The sequence below is a fragment of the Protopterus annectens genome, chromosome 8.part0, assembly GCF_019279795.1.
Source record: "Protopterus annectens isolate FY-2018-M chromosome 8.part0, PAN1.0, whole genome shotgun sequence".
NCBI classification, from domain to species: domain Eukaryota; kingdom Metazoa; phylum Chordata; order Ceratodontiformes; family Protopteridae; genus Protopterus; species Protopterus annectens.
In genome coordinates, this window is record NC_056741.1 from 608,296,828 (window position 1) to 608,313,089 (window position 16,262).

Below are 16,262 nucleotides of genomic sequence, written 5' to 3' on the forward strand. Positions count from 1 at the left end.
GATTTTTACAGATGTGGGAGACTGCATTACTTCCTGGCAGCTATTAATAGGAAAAGAAGAACTGGTGCAACAGTTTAGGGGAATCATAGGACTACAGTGAATAAGAATGCTTCAGTTATTTTCTTGTCAGGGACAATTAAAGGAAATGTGCCTAATTAAGATAATTTTCAAAGTGTGAAGTATACAGGTTACTTGGTCTTCTATGCCAAATACAAAGAAATCCAGAAAGTAAGCATGTTACCTTAAATGTTCACCACAGCTGCTATGGGTGTAGAATCTGACATGCCAGAAACTACCTTAACAGGATGTATATAATATTTTGATACATAAAAGATCTTCTGTTCAATTTCATAGTTCACCTACCCTTCCCAAAGACTGAATACAAATCCTTTCCTGTTTCAATAGAGTATTTTTATAGGTTAAACATATGGAAAAAAAAAAAAAGGCTGAAAACCTAGAGACTCAAAGTGACAGGTGCAAATATATAACCGTACTCCAATCTTGGTTCCTCAGAATCTTTCCTCTTGGGAGGAAAATCAAGATGCCTTCCTGTCTTGGAACAATCACACACACACACACACACACACACACACACACATGCACACACACGCACACACAAGCATGCACATGCGCACAAACACCAAGCACCGCAAAGTTCATCTGCCATGGTAAAGTAGCTTGCTAAACTGAGTAAAGCCCATATTTCTGGATAGCATCTTACCATGTTAGAAATAATATACGATAATCTTAACATGTTGAGCAGACAAAAAGTGCTCTTGAGATATGACAGCCAGTTGGCAAAGTTGCACACTATCATGAGGAAATACTACAGTGCTGATAGAAATATACTGTATACAATATTAAATGAATCAATTCTGTGCAACAACACAGACAATCTGAATAAAAACTGAATGACAACTAATTTATCACAGTTACAGCACATTTATTATCTCATTCAAATAGGCTGTCATGTAAATACATAATTATTCACGGTCTGTCAGTTAAAAGTTTTATGTTGGCACTAGGTTACATGGGGAGTGTTGGTCTCAAACAACTGGCAAATGTTGTGGACAATTAAATAGAGGACCAGCAAAAGTGATTGAAAACTAATTTCCTAGTACAGAAAAGCATACACCAAGGTAGCTTTTAAACTTCAGTTATGGTCTACTGATGTGCTGTAGCTAGCATAAGGTTTCACTGTGCAATGGTACCAAACCCTTGTTAGTCATTTAAAACTGGAATATTCTTTAAACAAATTTGGACAATCAGATAAAAGTTTGAGGTTATATCTTTTACTGGCCAAAGTCATTTCCTTCTGTTCCTCTAAGTGGCTACCTTTTTCAGTGCAATATTCACTACAGCTCGTTGTCTAAACATAAATAAATAGGAACATCTGCAGAATATGAATACTAAATGCTTTATGACTTACACAACAATCTTTACAAAAATCTTTCTGTACACTTTCATTTATACATTAACATTTCACCACAACAGTGAAGAAGAGAGTCATACGAAAGGAATAAAAATGTTCCACGTCTCTCCTTGTGATAAAAATTATACAAGCTGTACTGTCTTGAAAGATATTGAAAGAAAAAGACTGCTTGCTCGCCACAGCGCCAGCGAACTCCATCAGGCTATGGGCACAGTTTTAGGATTTGTTCTCATGCTCACTGCAGAAAAAAAAAACTGGAGGCATGATATATTATCACCACAGCTGTGTCTCACGAATTTCAGAAATCACTTGACTTGCTCGCTGCAAAGCCTGTGGAAAAACAAAGTTAAGGATCAGTACAGCATATGTTACATGCGCTTTTAAGAGGGCAAACCATAACTACTGCACATAAATTGTTTTGGGCACTAATGTAATTAACTTACCTTCAACATATTGGCTGCCTCGGTACGTTGTTGAGCCATATCCTCAGATTCCGTTAGAAGGTCATCTAGGAGCTGGGATTTATATAGCTGCCCCACCAATTCACTCTGAAGATGGTCTTTTACATAATTCACTAGGAAATGCATCACTGTTTTTGGAACACTGCAATTAAAATAAAAAATAATCAGATAAAATATAAAAACAAATTAAACTTAAGACACTGTAATTTCCACTCTAGGACATCCTCTCCTTACAGAGCTTAATGGAAAAATGAACGGTAGGTAGCTTAACTGATGCAGAAACTAAGTGTCTGCCTCAACACTGAAAAATCTGGAATTTAAAAAGTCTTCCAAGTTTTCAGAAAACTGATCACAGCAGGAAAATGTGGAGAAATCCCAACAAATCTACTTTTGGTAAGGAATATAAGTAGTAACTGGTGTTCAAGGGTCCTCCAGCATCCTAAACTAATACATACTGATGTGGACAAATACTTGTGCCATTAAAAGTATTACCTCCAGTTAATGGAGAGAAACTGGAGGCATCAAAAACTTGGACTCATCTCCTCTTTGCCCTTCATCTAGTATTCATAAAGTGCACAAGCTGATAACTCTGAAACCGCAGTCACCCCAGCAATTGAAAGGCCAGTAAAGCAGAGTCCAACATTACAGCATTTACTCGGTGGGAAGATAAATGGTCAGAAGAGCTGGAGATAAAGTGACAAATAGAATTAATAGGTGAATTTACAACAGAAATGCTAAAACCATGGTCATGAGACAGAATTTCAGACATTAAAAGGCACCATACATTGTGCTACTCCACTAGGAAGGGGCAACAGAAATGTAGTATTTGTAGGTCTTGTGGTGCTTGACAAGAAAGGCCGTCATCCCAATTATTGCATTTTTTGTGAGCAAACAGTTATTCAATGCAAGTTATTAAAATTGTGAGGGGACTGTTGGTGGAATAATGGTAAAAATATAGAGAGTTTTGCTAAAAATGTAACTACAGAGGAAGACACGAGTAGGGACAAGATTTAAGAGATGCAGCTGCCAACCAAAGCAATGCTCTGCAGATGCTTAGAATTTGGCACAACTAAATGCTATACAGGGGTTTTGAGGATATTAAACTTGGCATATGAAACATATCAAAATTTTTGTTATAATATGCAAGAAAACCAAGTCGCTGGTGCAGATGACAGTGTTCTTGCACAATCAAGAGATTACCATGATGTCAATTAACCAACACGTGGCCGAAGTGCAAAGCAAAATGGAAAGACTTGGTGGTCAGGCAGAAAATGTGGAACATCCATTAAATGATTACAAAAGATAAGGTTTGTAGAAAGAACTTGAGGTTGGTTGAGATGGTAGACAGACAAGACAGGAAAGCTTAGATCTGTTGCAGCTTGTGAAAACTAAGATAGGGCAGTTGAAAGGTTTCATGAAATCACCAATGGGAACAAAATAAAATAGGTTGATTGCCACAACTGAGTTGGGAGAGGTCACATAGGAAACCTAGTCATTTTAGTGCAGTATTATGACAGCATACAAAAATAAGTGCTGTGGCAATTATGGCAACCAGGGAAATTGTTACAGTGACAGACTGGACAGCATACTTGGAAGGCAATTACTCAGCTGCAACCTTCTAACAAAATCTGAAGTTCGTGGTTGCTGTTAGGGAAGGTAACTGATGTAAAATGAAATATAAGCTGACTTTCCCTACAGCTCTAAAAGTGTTTTGTACCGCTGGAATGTTAACTTTTACTAAAGCAGTGGAAGAAATGGCAAAATTAAAGGAACTTCCAACATACTCATTTTGTGAAACAGAGGGTGCTCATGCAGGAATTTTAAATCCAGGCATCTATATAAGTTTATTGGATGTGGAAGAGAACAGGGAGGAATAACAGGATTCAAATGAAAAAGGCAGACTGTTGTTTTTTAAATGCTCTACATCTCTACTAGACTGAAAAGCATTATGAAGAAAATTACCATTTAATATTTTCAACATATTTATTCATTCAAATTTTAAGAAATGACACAGACAGATATAATTTAACTGAAAACAAACTTTAATAATTTTCCATTATTACCATGCAATATACTTGTTTTCTTTTTAACAATTTTCATTCAGTATATTACTTAAATAGTACAATCCCTGCTTTCCCTTAAATCTCACTCTTCCTCCTGAACATTGCTCTGCACATATTACTCCCACGAATTCCATTTAATTTCTATGTAATTTGCTCCTTCCCTTCTCTGGAGACTCCACCTCCAGTTCTTTTATCTCTACTTGTTTTGGAAGACTCATCATTATGGAGGTGGGACTTGTATGTTGTAAGATGCAACTGAAATTCTAAGATGGAAGCACTACACGAGGATAATGGGCTGTTACTAAATTTGTATTTGTAGTAAACTGCAATTAATAGGTGGACACCCATTTATTTTTTTTTTCTCGTTCAAATATTTGTTTTACATGAAGATGACACAAATATGTCATGACAGCTGAATGACAAATACAGCCCACAATTTAATATTTTTTTACTACTGAACAGATATTTAAAAAAAATACTTAAACAGGGGATATTCCCATTTCTTTCTACTGGTCCACTGAAACAACCAAAAAAAAAATATGGGGCCCATACATATGTTATAAAAGTTCATAAGTTGAGCACTCAGAAATCCATTAGTGAAAACTTACTCTCACAGACTAATTTTCAGAATTGAAGATAGCATGAGATAGTTTATTCCATGCTACAGTAATAAACTGAGTTAAACAGTTTTACTTCAGTTCTATTAAAGTTAATCCTAAAATGTAAATTATTGTGCTCATGTGTACAATAACTAGTATGCAATTCAACATATAATAATACTCATAATAGTTTATCACAGAATGCTTTACAAACTAATATACATTTGCACCTACAGCAGTTCATCACAGAATGCTTTATAGACTAATCTACATAATCAGCCCCGTTTTTCACATTTTCTACATGGGGTTGGGATACTGTGTTAACTGTCGCCATCTCTCTCGATTCAATGCCACACTCCTGCCTTCTTCGACACTTATGCCTAACTGTCGCAGGTCTTTTTTAATACAATCCATCCACCTCTTTGCTGGATGTCCTTGTTTCCTCTTACCTTCTTCCGGTCTGTCCCAAATCTTTTTCACCCAGATTGTCTTCTGCTTTTCTGCACGTGTCTGAACCACCATAATCTATTCTCTTTGATCTTTTCTACAATCGGAGCTACGATGGCTTCTGCTCTTATGTCCTCATTTTTTCATCTGATCCACAGTGTGCATCCTACCAGCCTTCTCAGGCACTTCATTCCCATCACTTCTAGCTTCTTCATCTGCTCTGCCTTTACTGGCCAACTTTCTCTACCATACACAGTAGTACTGGTCGCACCACTGTCTTGTACACCTTACTTTTCAGCTTCTTTGACATTCTTCTGTCATTGACTACACCTGAGACTCTATTCCAGTTGGCTGCAGCCCCTCTGATTCTAGCTTTGACGTCTTCATTCATATTTCCCTTTTCCTCAACCAACCCCATACATACTTAAAGCTATTTACCTGTTCCACTATCTTCTCTTCCATCTCAATTCTCAAATTCTGATTTCTCCAATTTGCTGCCATTACCTCTGTCTTAGCTGTGCTTAGTTTCATCCCATATGCTATATTATAGGCTAATATTAATTTGCAACTATAGCACTTGTTTGTGATGTTGAAGAGATCCTAAAGTCAACAACATTCAGTAGCTTAAGCCGTTGACTGATGTTCTTTTAGTAAGTTTTCTTTGAACTGACTCTAGTGAAATTACTCAGTTTTACAGCTGCAAAACATACTGTTATGCCCAATAACAGGATGCACACAAGTTTTGTAAAATGAGATCAATCATCATCTCTAAGTAAGCTGTTTCTGACCAATAGTTCAAGTTGTCTTAAGGCAGTCAGACGAACCTAGGTGACATGTTTATCGAATGAGTATTTAGATGTTCTAATTATTCCTAGGCTGTTATACTCACTATCACCAAACCATGGCCATCTAGAATTAAAGGCTGAAACAAACAGTAGGTTAACAAAGTATGTAACTTTAAACTTATTTGAAATAAAGTGCAAACCATTATTAAGAACCCAGTAAGCAAATGTAATTTTTATAGCTGAATTAATAGTGATCAATCATTATGTATCTGCTTTTGCTCATCAATCATGATTCTCAAGAAAATGATCTCTGTGAAAAATGAGAAAAGGTTAAACCACCATAACAGCTTGCAACTTGGATACTCTTCTTGCAAAGGTCAGAGTAATCAGTATAACAGCTTTCTATGTTAAGACCCTCAAGTCAGCCAGATAAGCTGGTTCAATTGGAGCAAGTGATAGTTTCTCTAACATAAAATTAAGATCCCAAGGAGGAGCCACCAGTTTCCTTGGGGGTCTCTTATGCAACACACTTTCAAGAAACATTCTAATGTGAGAATGCATTGAAAGAGGATGGGCAGTCATGCTGAAATGTCCAACAAAAGAACCTTGATAGAGTATGACATGCCAGAGGCTAGTAACCTGCACAAATATTAATATTGTGAAACAACCAGACACACTAGCCTTGAATGGGTTCTGGTTATGTTGTTGGCACAGACTAGAAAACCTTTTTTCCATTTGCTTATATATAATTTCCTAGTAACAGGCTTTCTTGCCTCCATGAATACCTGCTGCATGTACTCAGAAAACAGACATTGAAAAGGTATTAAGACCCTATCATCAAGGCAGTCAGCTGAAGTTGTTTGGTGTTGGGATATATCAAACACTTCTGTTCTTGTGTGAGTAGATCCATGCTGAGAGGCAGCTTGTGATAACTGCGCCTGGACAATTCCAAGAGAATTCAGAATTCCTGTTGACTGGCCCAGAAGGAAGTCATAGCAGTGATCTTGGAGGATTCCTTCTGAATCTTCAGAAGTACCCTGGATATCAGTGAAAAGGATGGAAAAGAATACAGGAACATTTCCGTCCAAGGAAAGGAAAAGGCTTCAGTCTTCCAGACCTTCTTGCAGGGAGTCCTGGAGCAGAAGTTTTGTTCAGAGAGGAGGCAAAAAGGTCTACTTGAGGAGCTCACCACAGATGGAGTAAATCTTTGAAGATGCCCCGATTTAATTTCCATTTGTAAGGGTCTGCCTTTGTCCTGCTCAACTTGTCTGCCACACAGTTTTGTTGTGATGGAATGCAAGATGCCTGTAGAGTGCAATTGAGCTGCAAAACTACATCACAAGTTAATGTGGATAGTCTGCATAGGAGTAATGCTTAGTTCCTCCTTGCTTGTTGATGTACCACATTACTGTGGTACTGTCTTTAAACCACTTGATGAGGTCCTGAGGACCAGAGGTGATTCTTGATAACAGCAAGCATTTCCTTGATGTTTATGTGCTTGCTTCTGTCTTTGTTGTTCAAAACATCTTGCACTTTTATTCCTTTGGATATTGCTCCACAAGCAAAGTCTGAAGCATTCTGGGTTTAGGGATATTTGAGATGCCCACCAAGTGATTTCTCTTTAGAGAAATCTCAGAACTGGAATTTGAAAAGATAATGGATGTTGGAGTTGGGACTAGACAGACCGTATTTTTCCCATGTGGAGTCTTGCCAGGGGTACCACAAGAATCATAGATGCCATGAGACCCAGAATCTTGAGGTATTCCCTTGCAGTGACCAAAGTGAGTGGAAAACAACTGAAGTAGATGTAGATACAGATCTATTTTTGAAAACAGGTGTCTAGCAGACATCCCCGGAATACAATTGTGTTATGCAGTTAAATAGACTTCTGAATGTCCTCTTGGAATCCCAGCTTGTGTAAGATATGTCTCACCCAAGACAGCAATTCCTGACACTTTGAAAGAGACTCTAAAAATAAATAAGCAAATCATCTAAATATGGAACATGCAGATACCCTGTAGCCTACAATCAGCTATAACTGGAGCTAGACACTCTATGAACACTTTTATTGCAGTGATAGCTCAAAGGGTAAAGCACAGAAATGATAATGTGATCCCTTCACAAAGTCTTAAAAACCTAAAGTCTGGATGAATAGGGAACACGATAAGCATATTTTAGATCTAGTGTTACTACAAAGCTTAAATGAGGCAGAAGAGGTAATGTGAACTGACAGCATTTTGAACCTGGGCACTATCACAAATTGGTTTAGGAAAGAAAGATCCAGAACTGGCCTCCAGACATTTTCTTTCTTTGGTACCAAAGAAATTCTTGAATAAAAAAACTTTATCCAACTGCAAAGTAAGCAATATTCCATTACTCCCTGAGACAGCATGTGTTGTAGAATGAGTCAAAATAGAGGTGTTTGGTCTGTTGGATGACAAATCTTTCCCACTGCCATCTGTAACCTTGTTGAATGATCTTCAGACACAGAAAAAAGAAAGAAATGCAGAGCAAGACTTTCTAAATGGAATAAGGAACTACCAAGGTGGAATGGGAGGGATGTAATTACATATTCATTAAGACTTGACTGTCCTTGTTTTGGGGGGTTCCTATATTCTTTTTTGACCCCTCCACTTCTTTTTAAACATCTGTTTATCAGCATTTTGCTAGTCTGTTATTAAACATTATATGTCTATTATATTATATATAGCATATATGTCTATTACTAGATTGGATGAAGGGGTACAGAAACCCTTAGAAATTTTGGAAAAGGAGCTCTGAAAAATCTGAGATTCCCAGAATCAGTTTACCTCTCATATCACATTTATATAACCTCTGTAGCAGAAGGTCCAAAAACTATCTAAAGGAAAATTTAAAATCTCATGTTTACATCTTCCAGGAGATTCTGAGAATGTAGCCAGGTAAACCACAATTTAAAAAAAAAAAATCACTTGTAATACAGGCAATCATAAATTTATACATAAAAACAAATAAACCATGTTATCACTTAAGACATAGACAATCATACCTTTATATACATAAAAACAAACCATAATGACATATTTACACAGTTGCAAGCCCTTATAATCTACCCAGTTATTGTTAATCAAACATTACAGAATTCATTCAGTGCCTTACTAATTATTCCTTTTTTAACAGCAACTTCTGTTCTAGATTCTACTAAAAACCCTACCAGTGCTGGCCTTTGCTTAGGATCCCACTATTCCTTTCTCTTTGCCCATACTGTGATACTAATCCTTGATAGGGAAGGGAATTGCTAGCCTGCAGTCGAAATTAATTATTGGCGCCTTCCCATTCTATTACCTTTCTGTCTTTAATTATTTGCTCCCAATACCTTGGTTCCTTTACCAGTTTTCTCCAGTAAATTCCAGCCCCCCTCTTGCCTATTCTCTGTACCCCTAATTGCAGTCATCCCTACTGGCAAAAGCTCCTTTCTCCATCCATGTGCTGGCTTAGTTCTTAGAATACTTACTACTTTATGAATATAATATAATGTATGGTTATTGTTACTCTCCTTAAGAATCTTCATCCAAAACCCCTTTCCTTGTTTCTTAAGCTTCCTCCATTTCATCATCCCTTTCCACTTTGAATTGTAGCTTTCTGTATGTGCTATGTATAGCAGCCTTAACTGTGTAGCTCTGAAATACTACTTCAAATCAGGTAATCTCAAACCACTTTGTTCTATTGGAAGTATCAGCTTATCCCACCTCATTATTGCCCTATTCCCCTCCCAGATAAAATCCTTTAATTTATTATTAATTGTTATCCGCAACTTCTCCTCTTATTGATAAAAATATGCCTGATCTATGTATAAAACTAAACGGACTAAAAACATTTTCACTGCTTGTATCTTGCTATCCATATCCATAAAACAGAGCTTCCAGTTTCTCAGTTTTTGTATTATCTTTTGTGTAGCCTCTTCCCACACATCCTTAACTGCCAAAGCAGAATCTTTTTTAATCAATACTGTTAAGTACTTCATTTTATCATGTCCCCATAAACATGGGGATTGCTGAACCAATCCATGTGTAGGTATATAGTTTACAACTATTGCATTCGCTTTATCTTCATTAATTTTGTATCTCCAAAAGACTTAAAACTGTTTTGGAATGTTCCACAACACTGGACTGTCATTTTCTGGTTTTATCAGGTATAAAATAATATCTGTAAATAACTGTAAATAAAGTCAATTTTTCTTGACTACCACCACAATTATATCCTCGAATTTCTGAGTCCCATATTTAGACCCAAAGAAAATAACACATAACAAAGGGGAAAGAAGACACCCATTGCCTGGATGAGAGGAACCTACCCACTTTAAATTTTGCCTCCAATCCCTTATACATCCTCCTAATCAACCTTATAATTTTGTTAGGGAATGCAAATGCTTCCATTGCTCTACTCATAAAATCCCAGCCTACTCTGTCAAATGCTTTCGCTGCGTCAAGACCCACCAACAGTAGTATTTTCTTACATTCTTTTCCCCTCTGGATTATCATTGCTCTATTAATGCTGTCAAATGTTTGCCTCCAATCCACAAACCACACTGATCCATATCCATCATTTTTGGCATTAACTTTGCCATTCTTATAGCCATTATAGACAAACACTTTATACTCATGGTTATAATCAAAACGGGCCTACATGAAGCTGGATCTGACAGGTCTTTACCATCTTTAAGTATTACAGCCATGACCACTTTCTTCTAGTATGTTGGTGCTTATCCTCCTTTTAAAATACAAAACCTTCTAGATATTTACCATCTTCTTACCTTCTAGCTTCCAAACTTCCATAGCAATGCCAGTTATTTCTGGGGACTTTCCTGTAGATTGGTTATACATCCACATTTTTATCTCATTCTCTCCTGTCTTGACTGTTAGTAATTCAGACTGTTGTACCTCTAACCTCAGCATATTTAAATCTTCCATAAACATTTCTATTTTTTTTTTTTTTACTTTTTCTTGAGTTCCACATTTCGCTGCTTAATACATATTTTTGTGAAATTTCCAAAAGATTTCTAATACTTCTATAGGATCTCTGGTTGTTTTCTTTGTAATAGGCCCTCTAAACTTGGCAACAACCCTTTATACTTTGTTGCCTGAGCCACTGTGGTAAAAGTTTTTTGTTCATAGGTTCATACTAGGCTATCTGCCCTGGGGCAATTATAAGCCTAGCCCAATTCTGTATGGCTTACGCCACCCCTTGATTTGAGTATACTGTGCCCTTTTTAAGGTTTAGTTTACTGTGCCTCTGTCTAATAGTGACACGGGAGTAATCCCTGGGACAAACCTACGATCCCCCATCCACCTATCGAGATTCTTCTTGAAGAGATTCAGTGAGGTGCTCTGCCTCACATGAACTGGAATTCTATTCCAGAGTGAAGGGAGCCTCTGGGTTATGAACCTGTCCCTCCAGCAAGTTCTATTTATTTCTGTGCTGAGGTTCAAGTCCCTCGAGCGTGTGGCTCTAAGGGATTTAGATTTACTGAGGTGGAGCATGTCCATTAATTCTGGATTTGACATAGCTTTGTATGTCAGGCATAGATCGCCTCGAAGTAGGCGGTATGCAACTGAGTAGAGCTGGAGTTTTTTTAACCGAGCAGCATATGGCATCTGTTTGAGACCCTTGATCCTCTTGGTGAGATACTTTTGGGGTCTTTCTAATTGCTGCAGGTGTCGGGTAAGGTACATCCCAAAAGGGGCATTGTATTCTATGAAGAGTCTGATGAGGGATGAATAAAGGGGCACGATTACCTCTCGATCTAGATGTGAAACCCTTCGTGATGAGGTGGGCTATGTAGAAGGTCTTTCTAACCACTTTGGCAATGTGGTTTTCAAAGGAGAGATTGCTATCAACTTGGGTCCCCAGGTCCCTAATAACTTTCTCTGTACTTAATGGGTTTCCGCCTATGTGGTAATTTGTGGGCACATTGTTTTTGCCAAAGGGTATGACTATACATTTTTTGGCATTTAGCTTTAAACCATGGCGCTGGCACCAGTTACTGCAGTCGTCTGCGAACTTAGTGAGCCATAGTCCTTCCACGTTTGCCTGTACCTCGGAAAAGTATATACCGAACAAGAGTGGTCCCAGGACAGAACCCTATGGGACGCCACTTGTGACCGGTTTCGAGTTGGACATGGCTCCAGCAACTCTCACTCTGTGGGTTCTGTCTTTGAGCCAGTTTGCGACCCATCTTGTGACATAGTGATTTATATTTAAGCTGGATAGCTTATCTATGATGCCCAAGTGGGGTATTGTGTCAAATGCCTTTGCAAGGTCCAGATAGGCTGTGTGGACTACCTTCCCTTCATCTATGGCTTTGGTGACTGTTTCGAAGAAGTCAACCAGGTTCAAAAGGCAGGATCTTCCCTTGACAAAGCCGAACTGGGTAGGATCTAGTGTCGGTAGGTCCCCAATGTCTTTGTTTATGAGCTCCATGATGATCCTCTCCATAGCCTTGCAGACTAAGCTAGTCAGGCTTATGGGCCGATAGTTTCCAGGGTCCGTAGAGGCTCCACCTTTGTGGAGTGGGACCACTGTTGCTGTACGCCATTCTGTGGGCACATATTCTGTAGTGAGGCTGAGATTGTATAGCTGTTTTATTTGAGGGATTAGTTCCTCTTGGAGTTCATGTAGGACGCAACCTGGGACGCCATCTGGTCCCATGGAAGCAGTGTTTTTTGCTTTGGAGAGGGCAGCCTTCACCTGAGCATCAGAGATGTTTGGGAGGCAACCCTCTGCCGGGATAGATACTTGCTCTTTTGCAGGGTAGGGGGTGGAGAAGTTTGCACTGAACCTGTCTGCCAGGATATTGGCGATGTCTGTGGGTTCAGTGTATTTTTTGTCATTTAGAATCAACTCAGAACAAGTCTGGGAGTTGCATCCCAGGTTTCTAACATAACTGAAAAAAGCCTTATGATTGTCTTTAGTGTCCTGTGCAATTTTACTCTCGAAGCTGGCCTTGCAGGATTTTATGAGGGATTGTAATTTTTTGCTAGTACTGGATCAGAGATGCCTTCCCTATTAGGGATTTTGCTCTATCATGTAGTAGCTTCCTCCTTCTGTTGTACAGTTTATTTATGGCAGGGGTCCACCAGACTGGACGCCTGCCTTTGGATGATTGGGTCTTGGTTTTGTTTGGGATAGCATGATCCATGCATTCCTGGAGATGTCCGTAGAATGCGTTTATATAGGATTCTGCAGTTTGGGCCGTAGTTTCCACTGGCCCTGGGGCCTTGAAGGATTCCACTTCGGTTTTGAGGAGTGAGACGTTCGCTTTTGAGAAGTTTTTCACTGTGGTTTTCTGGGCTGGGGGTGGGGTCGGGATGTGGACATCCAGTGAAATTAATTTATGGTCTGATCTTACCAATGAGGGATATACTTCTGGTGTGGAGCATAGAGTCCCCATATTGGTAATGATCAGGTCTAGTATGTTGTCCCCTCTTGTGGGAGTGGTGACTAGTTGTTCCATAGCATTTGAGTTTATAATTTCCAGGAACCTTTGGGCTAAGATGCTGGGGCTTGAGTAGTGCTCCCAGTCAATGTTTGGGTAGTTGAAGTCGCCCAATATAATGGTGTTCAGAGAGATCTTCATGTTCTCCAATGTTTACAGGAAAGCAGAGTGGGATTCCTGACATTGAGAGGGTGGCCTGTAGGATGCTATAAACTGAAAAGCAGTCTTGCCCACTGTTAGTTGCACATGGATGGTCTCCGATACTTCGTGCAATGCCATTAACCTGGAGGTGTGGATATCCTTGATAAATATGGAAACTCCCCCTCCTTTTGTGGTTCGGTCCGGGTTTTGGGGCCGAAAAGCATGACATGAGGTATAGCCTGGTAGTGCTGGGGTGCTCTCTGGAGCCTTCAACCAGGTTTCTGTCACTGCACAGATATCAATGTTCTCCATACTGAGGAAAGCTTTGAGTGCGTGCATCTTGAGGTTAAGACTTCTAGCGTTTAGCAGCATTACCCTTAGTTTCTTGTTCCTTGTGCTGTCTATGGGGGTGGGTTTGACTTTTGAGCCTTGCCTAAAAAAGGCACTATGGGGATGGCAAGAGCCTTTGCCAATATCTGAAAGCCCAGTGGTGACCGGTGCAAGCCGTCCCTAGCGAAACAACGTGGCTTGTCGAGCATGTCATCCCAGGCTGACAGACACTGGATCCCCTTTGAATGACACCAAAATTTTAGCCAATTGTTAAAATCGATCATTTTGTCTTTGTACTGTGGCATCATTCTAGGTGAGGGTAAGATGCTGCTCAAGGTCAGGGTCATACCAGCCTGGGCTACATGATCAGAGAGCTCCTCTATGTCTCTTTTCATGTAGTCCAGGGAGGTACGTCTCAGGTCATTCACACCAGCAAGTACAATGACTGAGTCATATTTGTATTTGCTTTGGAGTGACCTGAGTGCTTGCGTTATGTGGCAGATCCTAGCACCCGACAGGCAGCTCACCGTGACCTTCTCTTTATTCAGCCTAGTGAGCGGGACGTCAGTGTGTCTGACAATAGAGTCACCTATTACAAGAGTATCAGGTGTGTTACTCAGCCTTAAGGGCTGTGGCTGCTTGGCACACTACTTTGTGGGTTATGTGTTGTGCGTGTTTTGTTTTGAGGTAGCGTTTGCTTGGAGTTGTCATTAAAAAACTGTTGCTTAACAGCAGTCTTTCTAAACTCATGCATATTATTGAGGTAGTCCCTTATTTTTACTTTAGCACTTTGCAACTGTGGCTGTTTTTGTTCCGAGAGTCCCCCCAATTCTCCAATACTTTAACCTTTGTCAGTCCCTTTAAATAATTCAAGTTACTTCTTAAGCATAGCTTTTTTTTTTTTTATTTCCACCATATGTTTAAGAACCAGATACACAGTTGCCTTCTACTACACATGTTGCACTGTAAACATTTATGTGCTAGAGGGAAACATTATTCAGCATTCACTACATTTATTTGCTTCCCCTTAAAACCTGTTATTAAATCAAGACAAGGACCTTAATTCAGTCATTCTCCTATGCAAAAATTAAAAAGGCATCTCAGTATTAGTTATATCATGCTTTTGTGTCCAGATTTTCTTCTCTTTTTACACTGCATTGCCCATATTTCTTAAAACTGAACAAGAAAAAGAAAGGAAACAATGGGGTACCCTTTTACTTTAGTATCCTTATTGCAAACAAAATTAACTGAAAAAGCTTTGCTTTACAACAAGTAGTTATTACTATGTATTATAAACATACTTTTAAGAACAACATTTTGTTTCATTTGCAGTTAACTTTCTTTCCTTTTCCCCTCACCTAAATCTTCTTTCAAATATTAGTAACATGAAGAAGGGCATATGCTTTGGAGTCCCCTACAAGTTTAGCAAAATCATGTAAGTACAATATTTCCAGGTTCTCTTGTTCTGTCATAACTTCACAAATGTAATTAATGCTTTGTAATCCAAAATGTATTCATCAAATTCTGAGTTGCTGGTTTACTTCCTGTTGATCTCCATCTCTCAAATTCAGTCACTGGCTCAATTCCAATGTACTTCTGGTTCTTGTCGTCAACTATTGTGCTTTTTTTCTCTCTCTTAAGCATTTTTGCTTTGGAACACTGGAAAAGGTTCACTGGCATAGTTTCTCTATTGGCTTTATTATCAGAAGAGTAAGAAGCAGAATCCCCTTCAGTTTGATAACTCCCTTTTTATTGGACAAACTTTTATATTTCTTCTATAGTATGCTCTGCATCAAAGAATGATTTTGACCCTCCAGGAACAATATTCTGAAAATAGCTGGATACAACAGCTTGAATCTCACACAAGGCTCTCGATATTCCCAGATTGCTGGAATAATTTTAGTCACTGTACACCGGTCAGAAAAGGAATAATCATTTTCAACAAAAACTCTACTGTCTCACACTGTTAGTACTCTGTCCTTCTGCAACAGTTTTGTCAGAATCAACCCTTTCTGCTGGTAGGATTACATCTTTAGTATTAAAGTTCTGGGTTGCTTTCTCATGGCCAGGTTTGGGGCATACACATATGTCCTTTTAGTTAACTCTCCTGCTGTGGAATACCAGTCCAATTGCTTACTTGTGCTTTCATAAAATTAATACAGTCTGTTCCTTCCAGTTTCACTTGTACAGCAAAAAATCTCAGGTTATTCCTATGTGCTCTGTCCTCTAAGTATACCATTTTTTGAAACAGTTCTTGAGCAGTCTCATACTCAGTCAGCCTTTTCTTCATGATGACCTCTGATTTCTGCAGTTTTATCAGCTCACCTGAATATCTGTATAAAGCTTCTTCCATTTTTCCAGCCTTTTGTTAATTGAATTGATCTACTCCTTCAGTGTTTCATTTATTTTAATCAGCTCTAAGCACATTTGACTTATTTTTCCTCTAGAATACTGAAAGTCATGTCTTGCACCAAAACTAGAGCTTCAGCCTTCAACAGCTGTAGGATTCTTCCCATCCAGTGCTTTTCCT

General features: G+C 38.8%; 1 protein-coding gene across 3 annotated transcripts in view; it reads right to left on the minus strand.

The window, feature by feature from the left end:
* Window positions 1-922: 922 nt before the first annotated feature.
* Window positions 923-16,262, minus strand: part of LOC122808944 (dynamin-1-like protein) — a 1,240,976-nt gene continuing 1,225,636 nt past the window's right edge. For all 3 annotated transcript variants that reach the window (XM_044080100.1, XM_044080098.1, XM_044080099.1), the window contains 2 exons: window positions 1,876-2,035; window positions 923-1,762 (listed from right to left, as the gene is read on the minus strand). In XM_044080100.1, coding sequence (XP_043936035.1) covers window positions 1,706-1,762; window positions 1,876-2,035 — 217 coding nt within the window. In that variant the 3' untranslated portion in view covers window positions 923-1,705. The remainder of the gene's footprint in view (window positions 1,763-1,875; window positions 2,036-16,262) is intronic.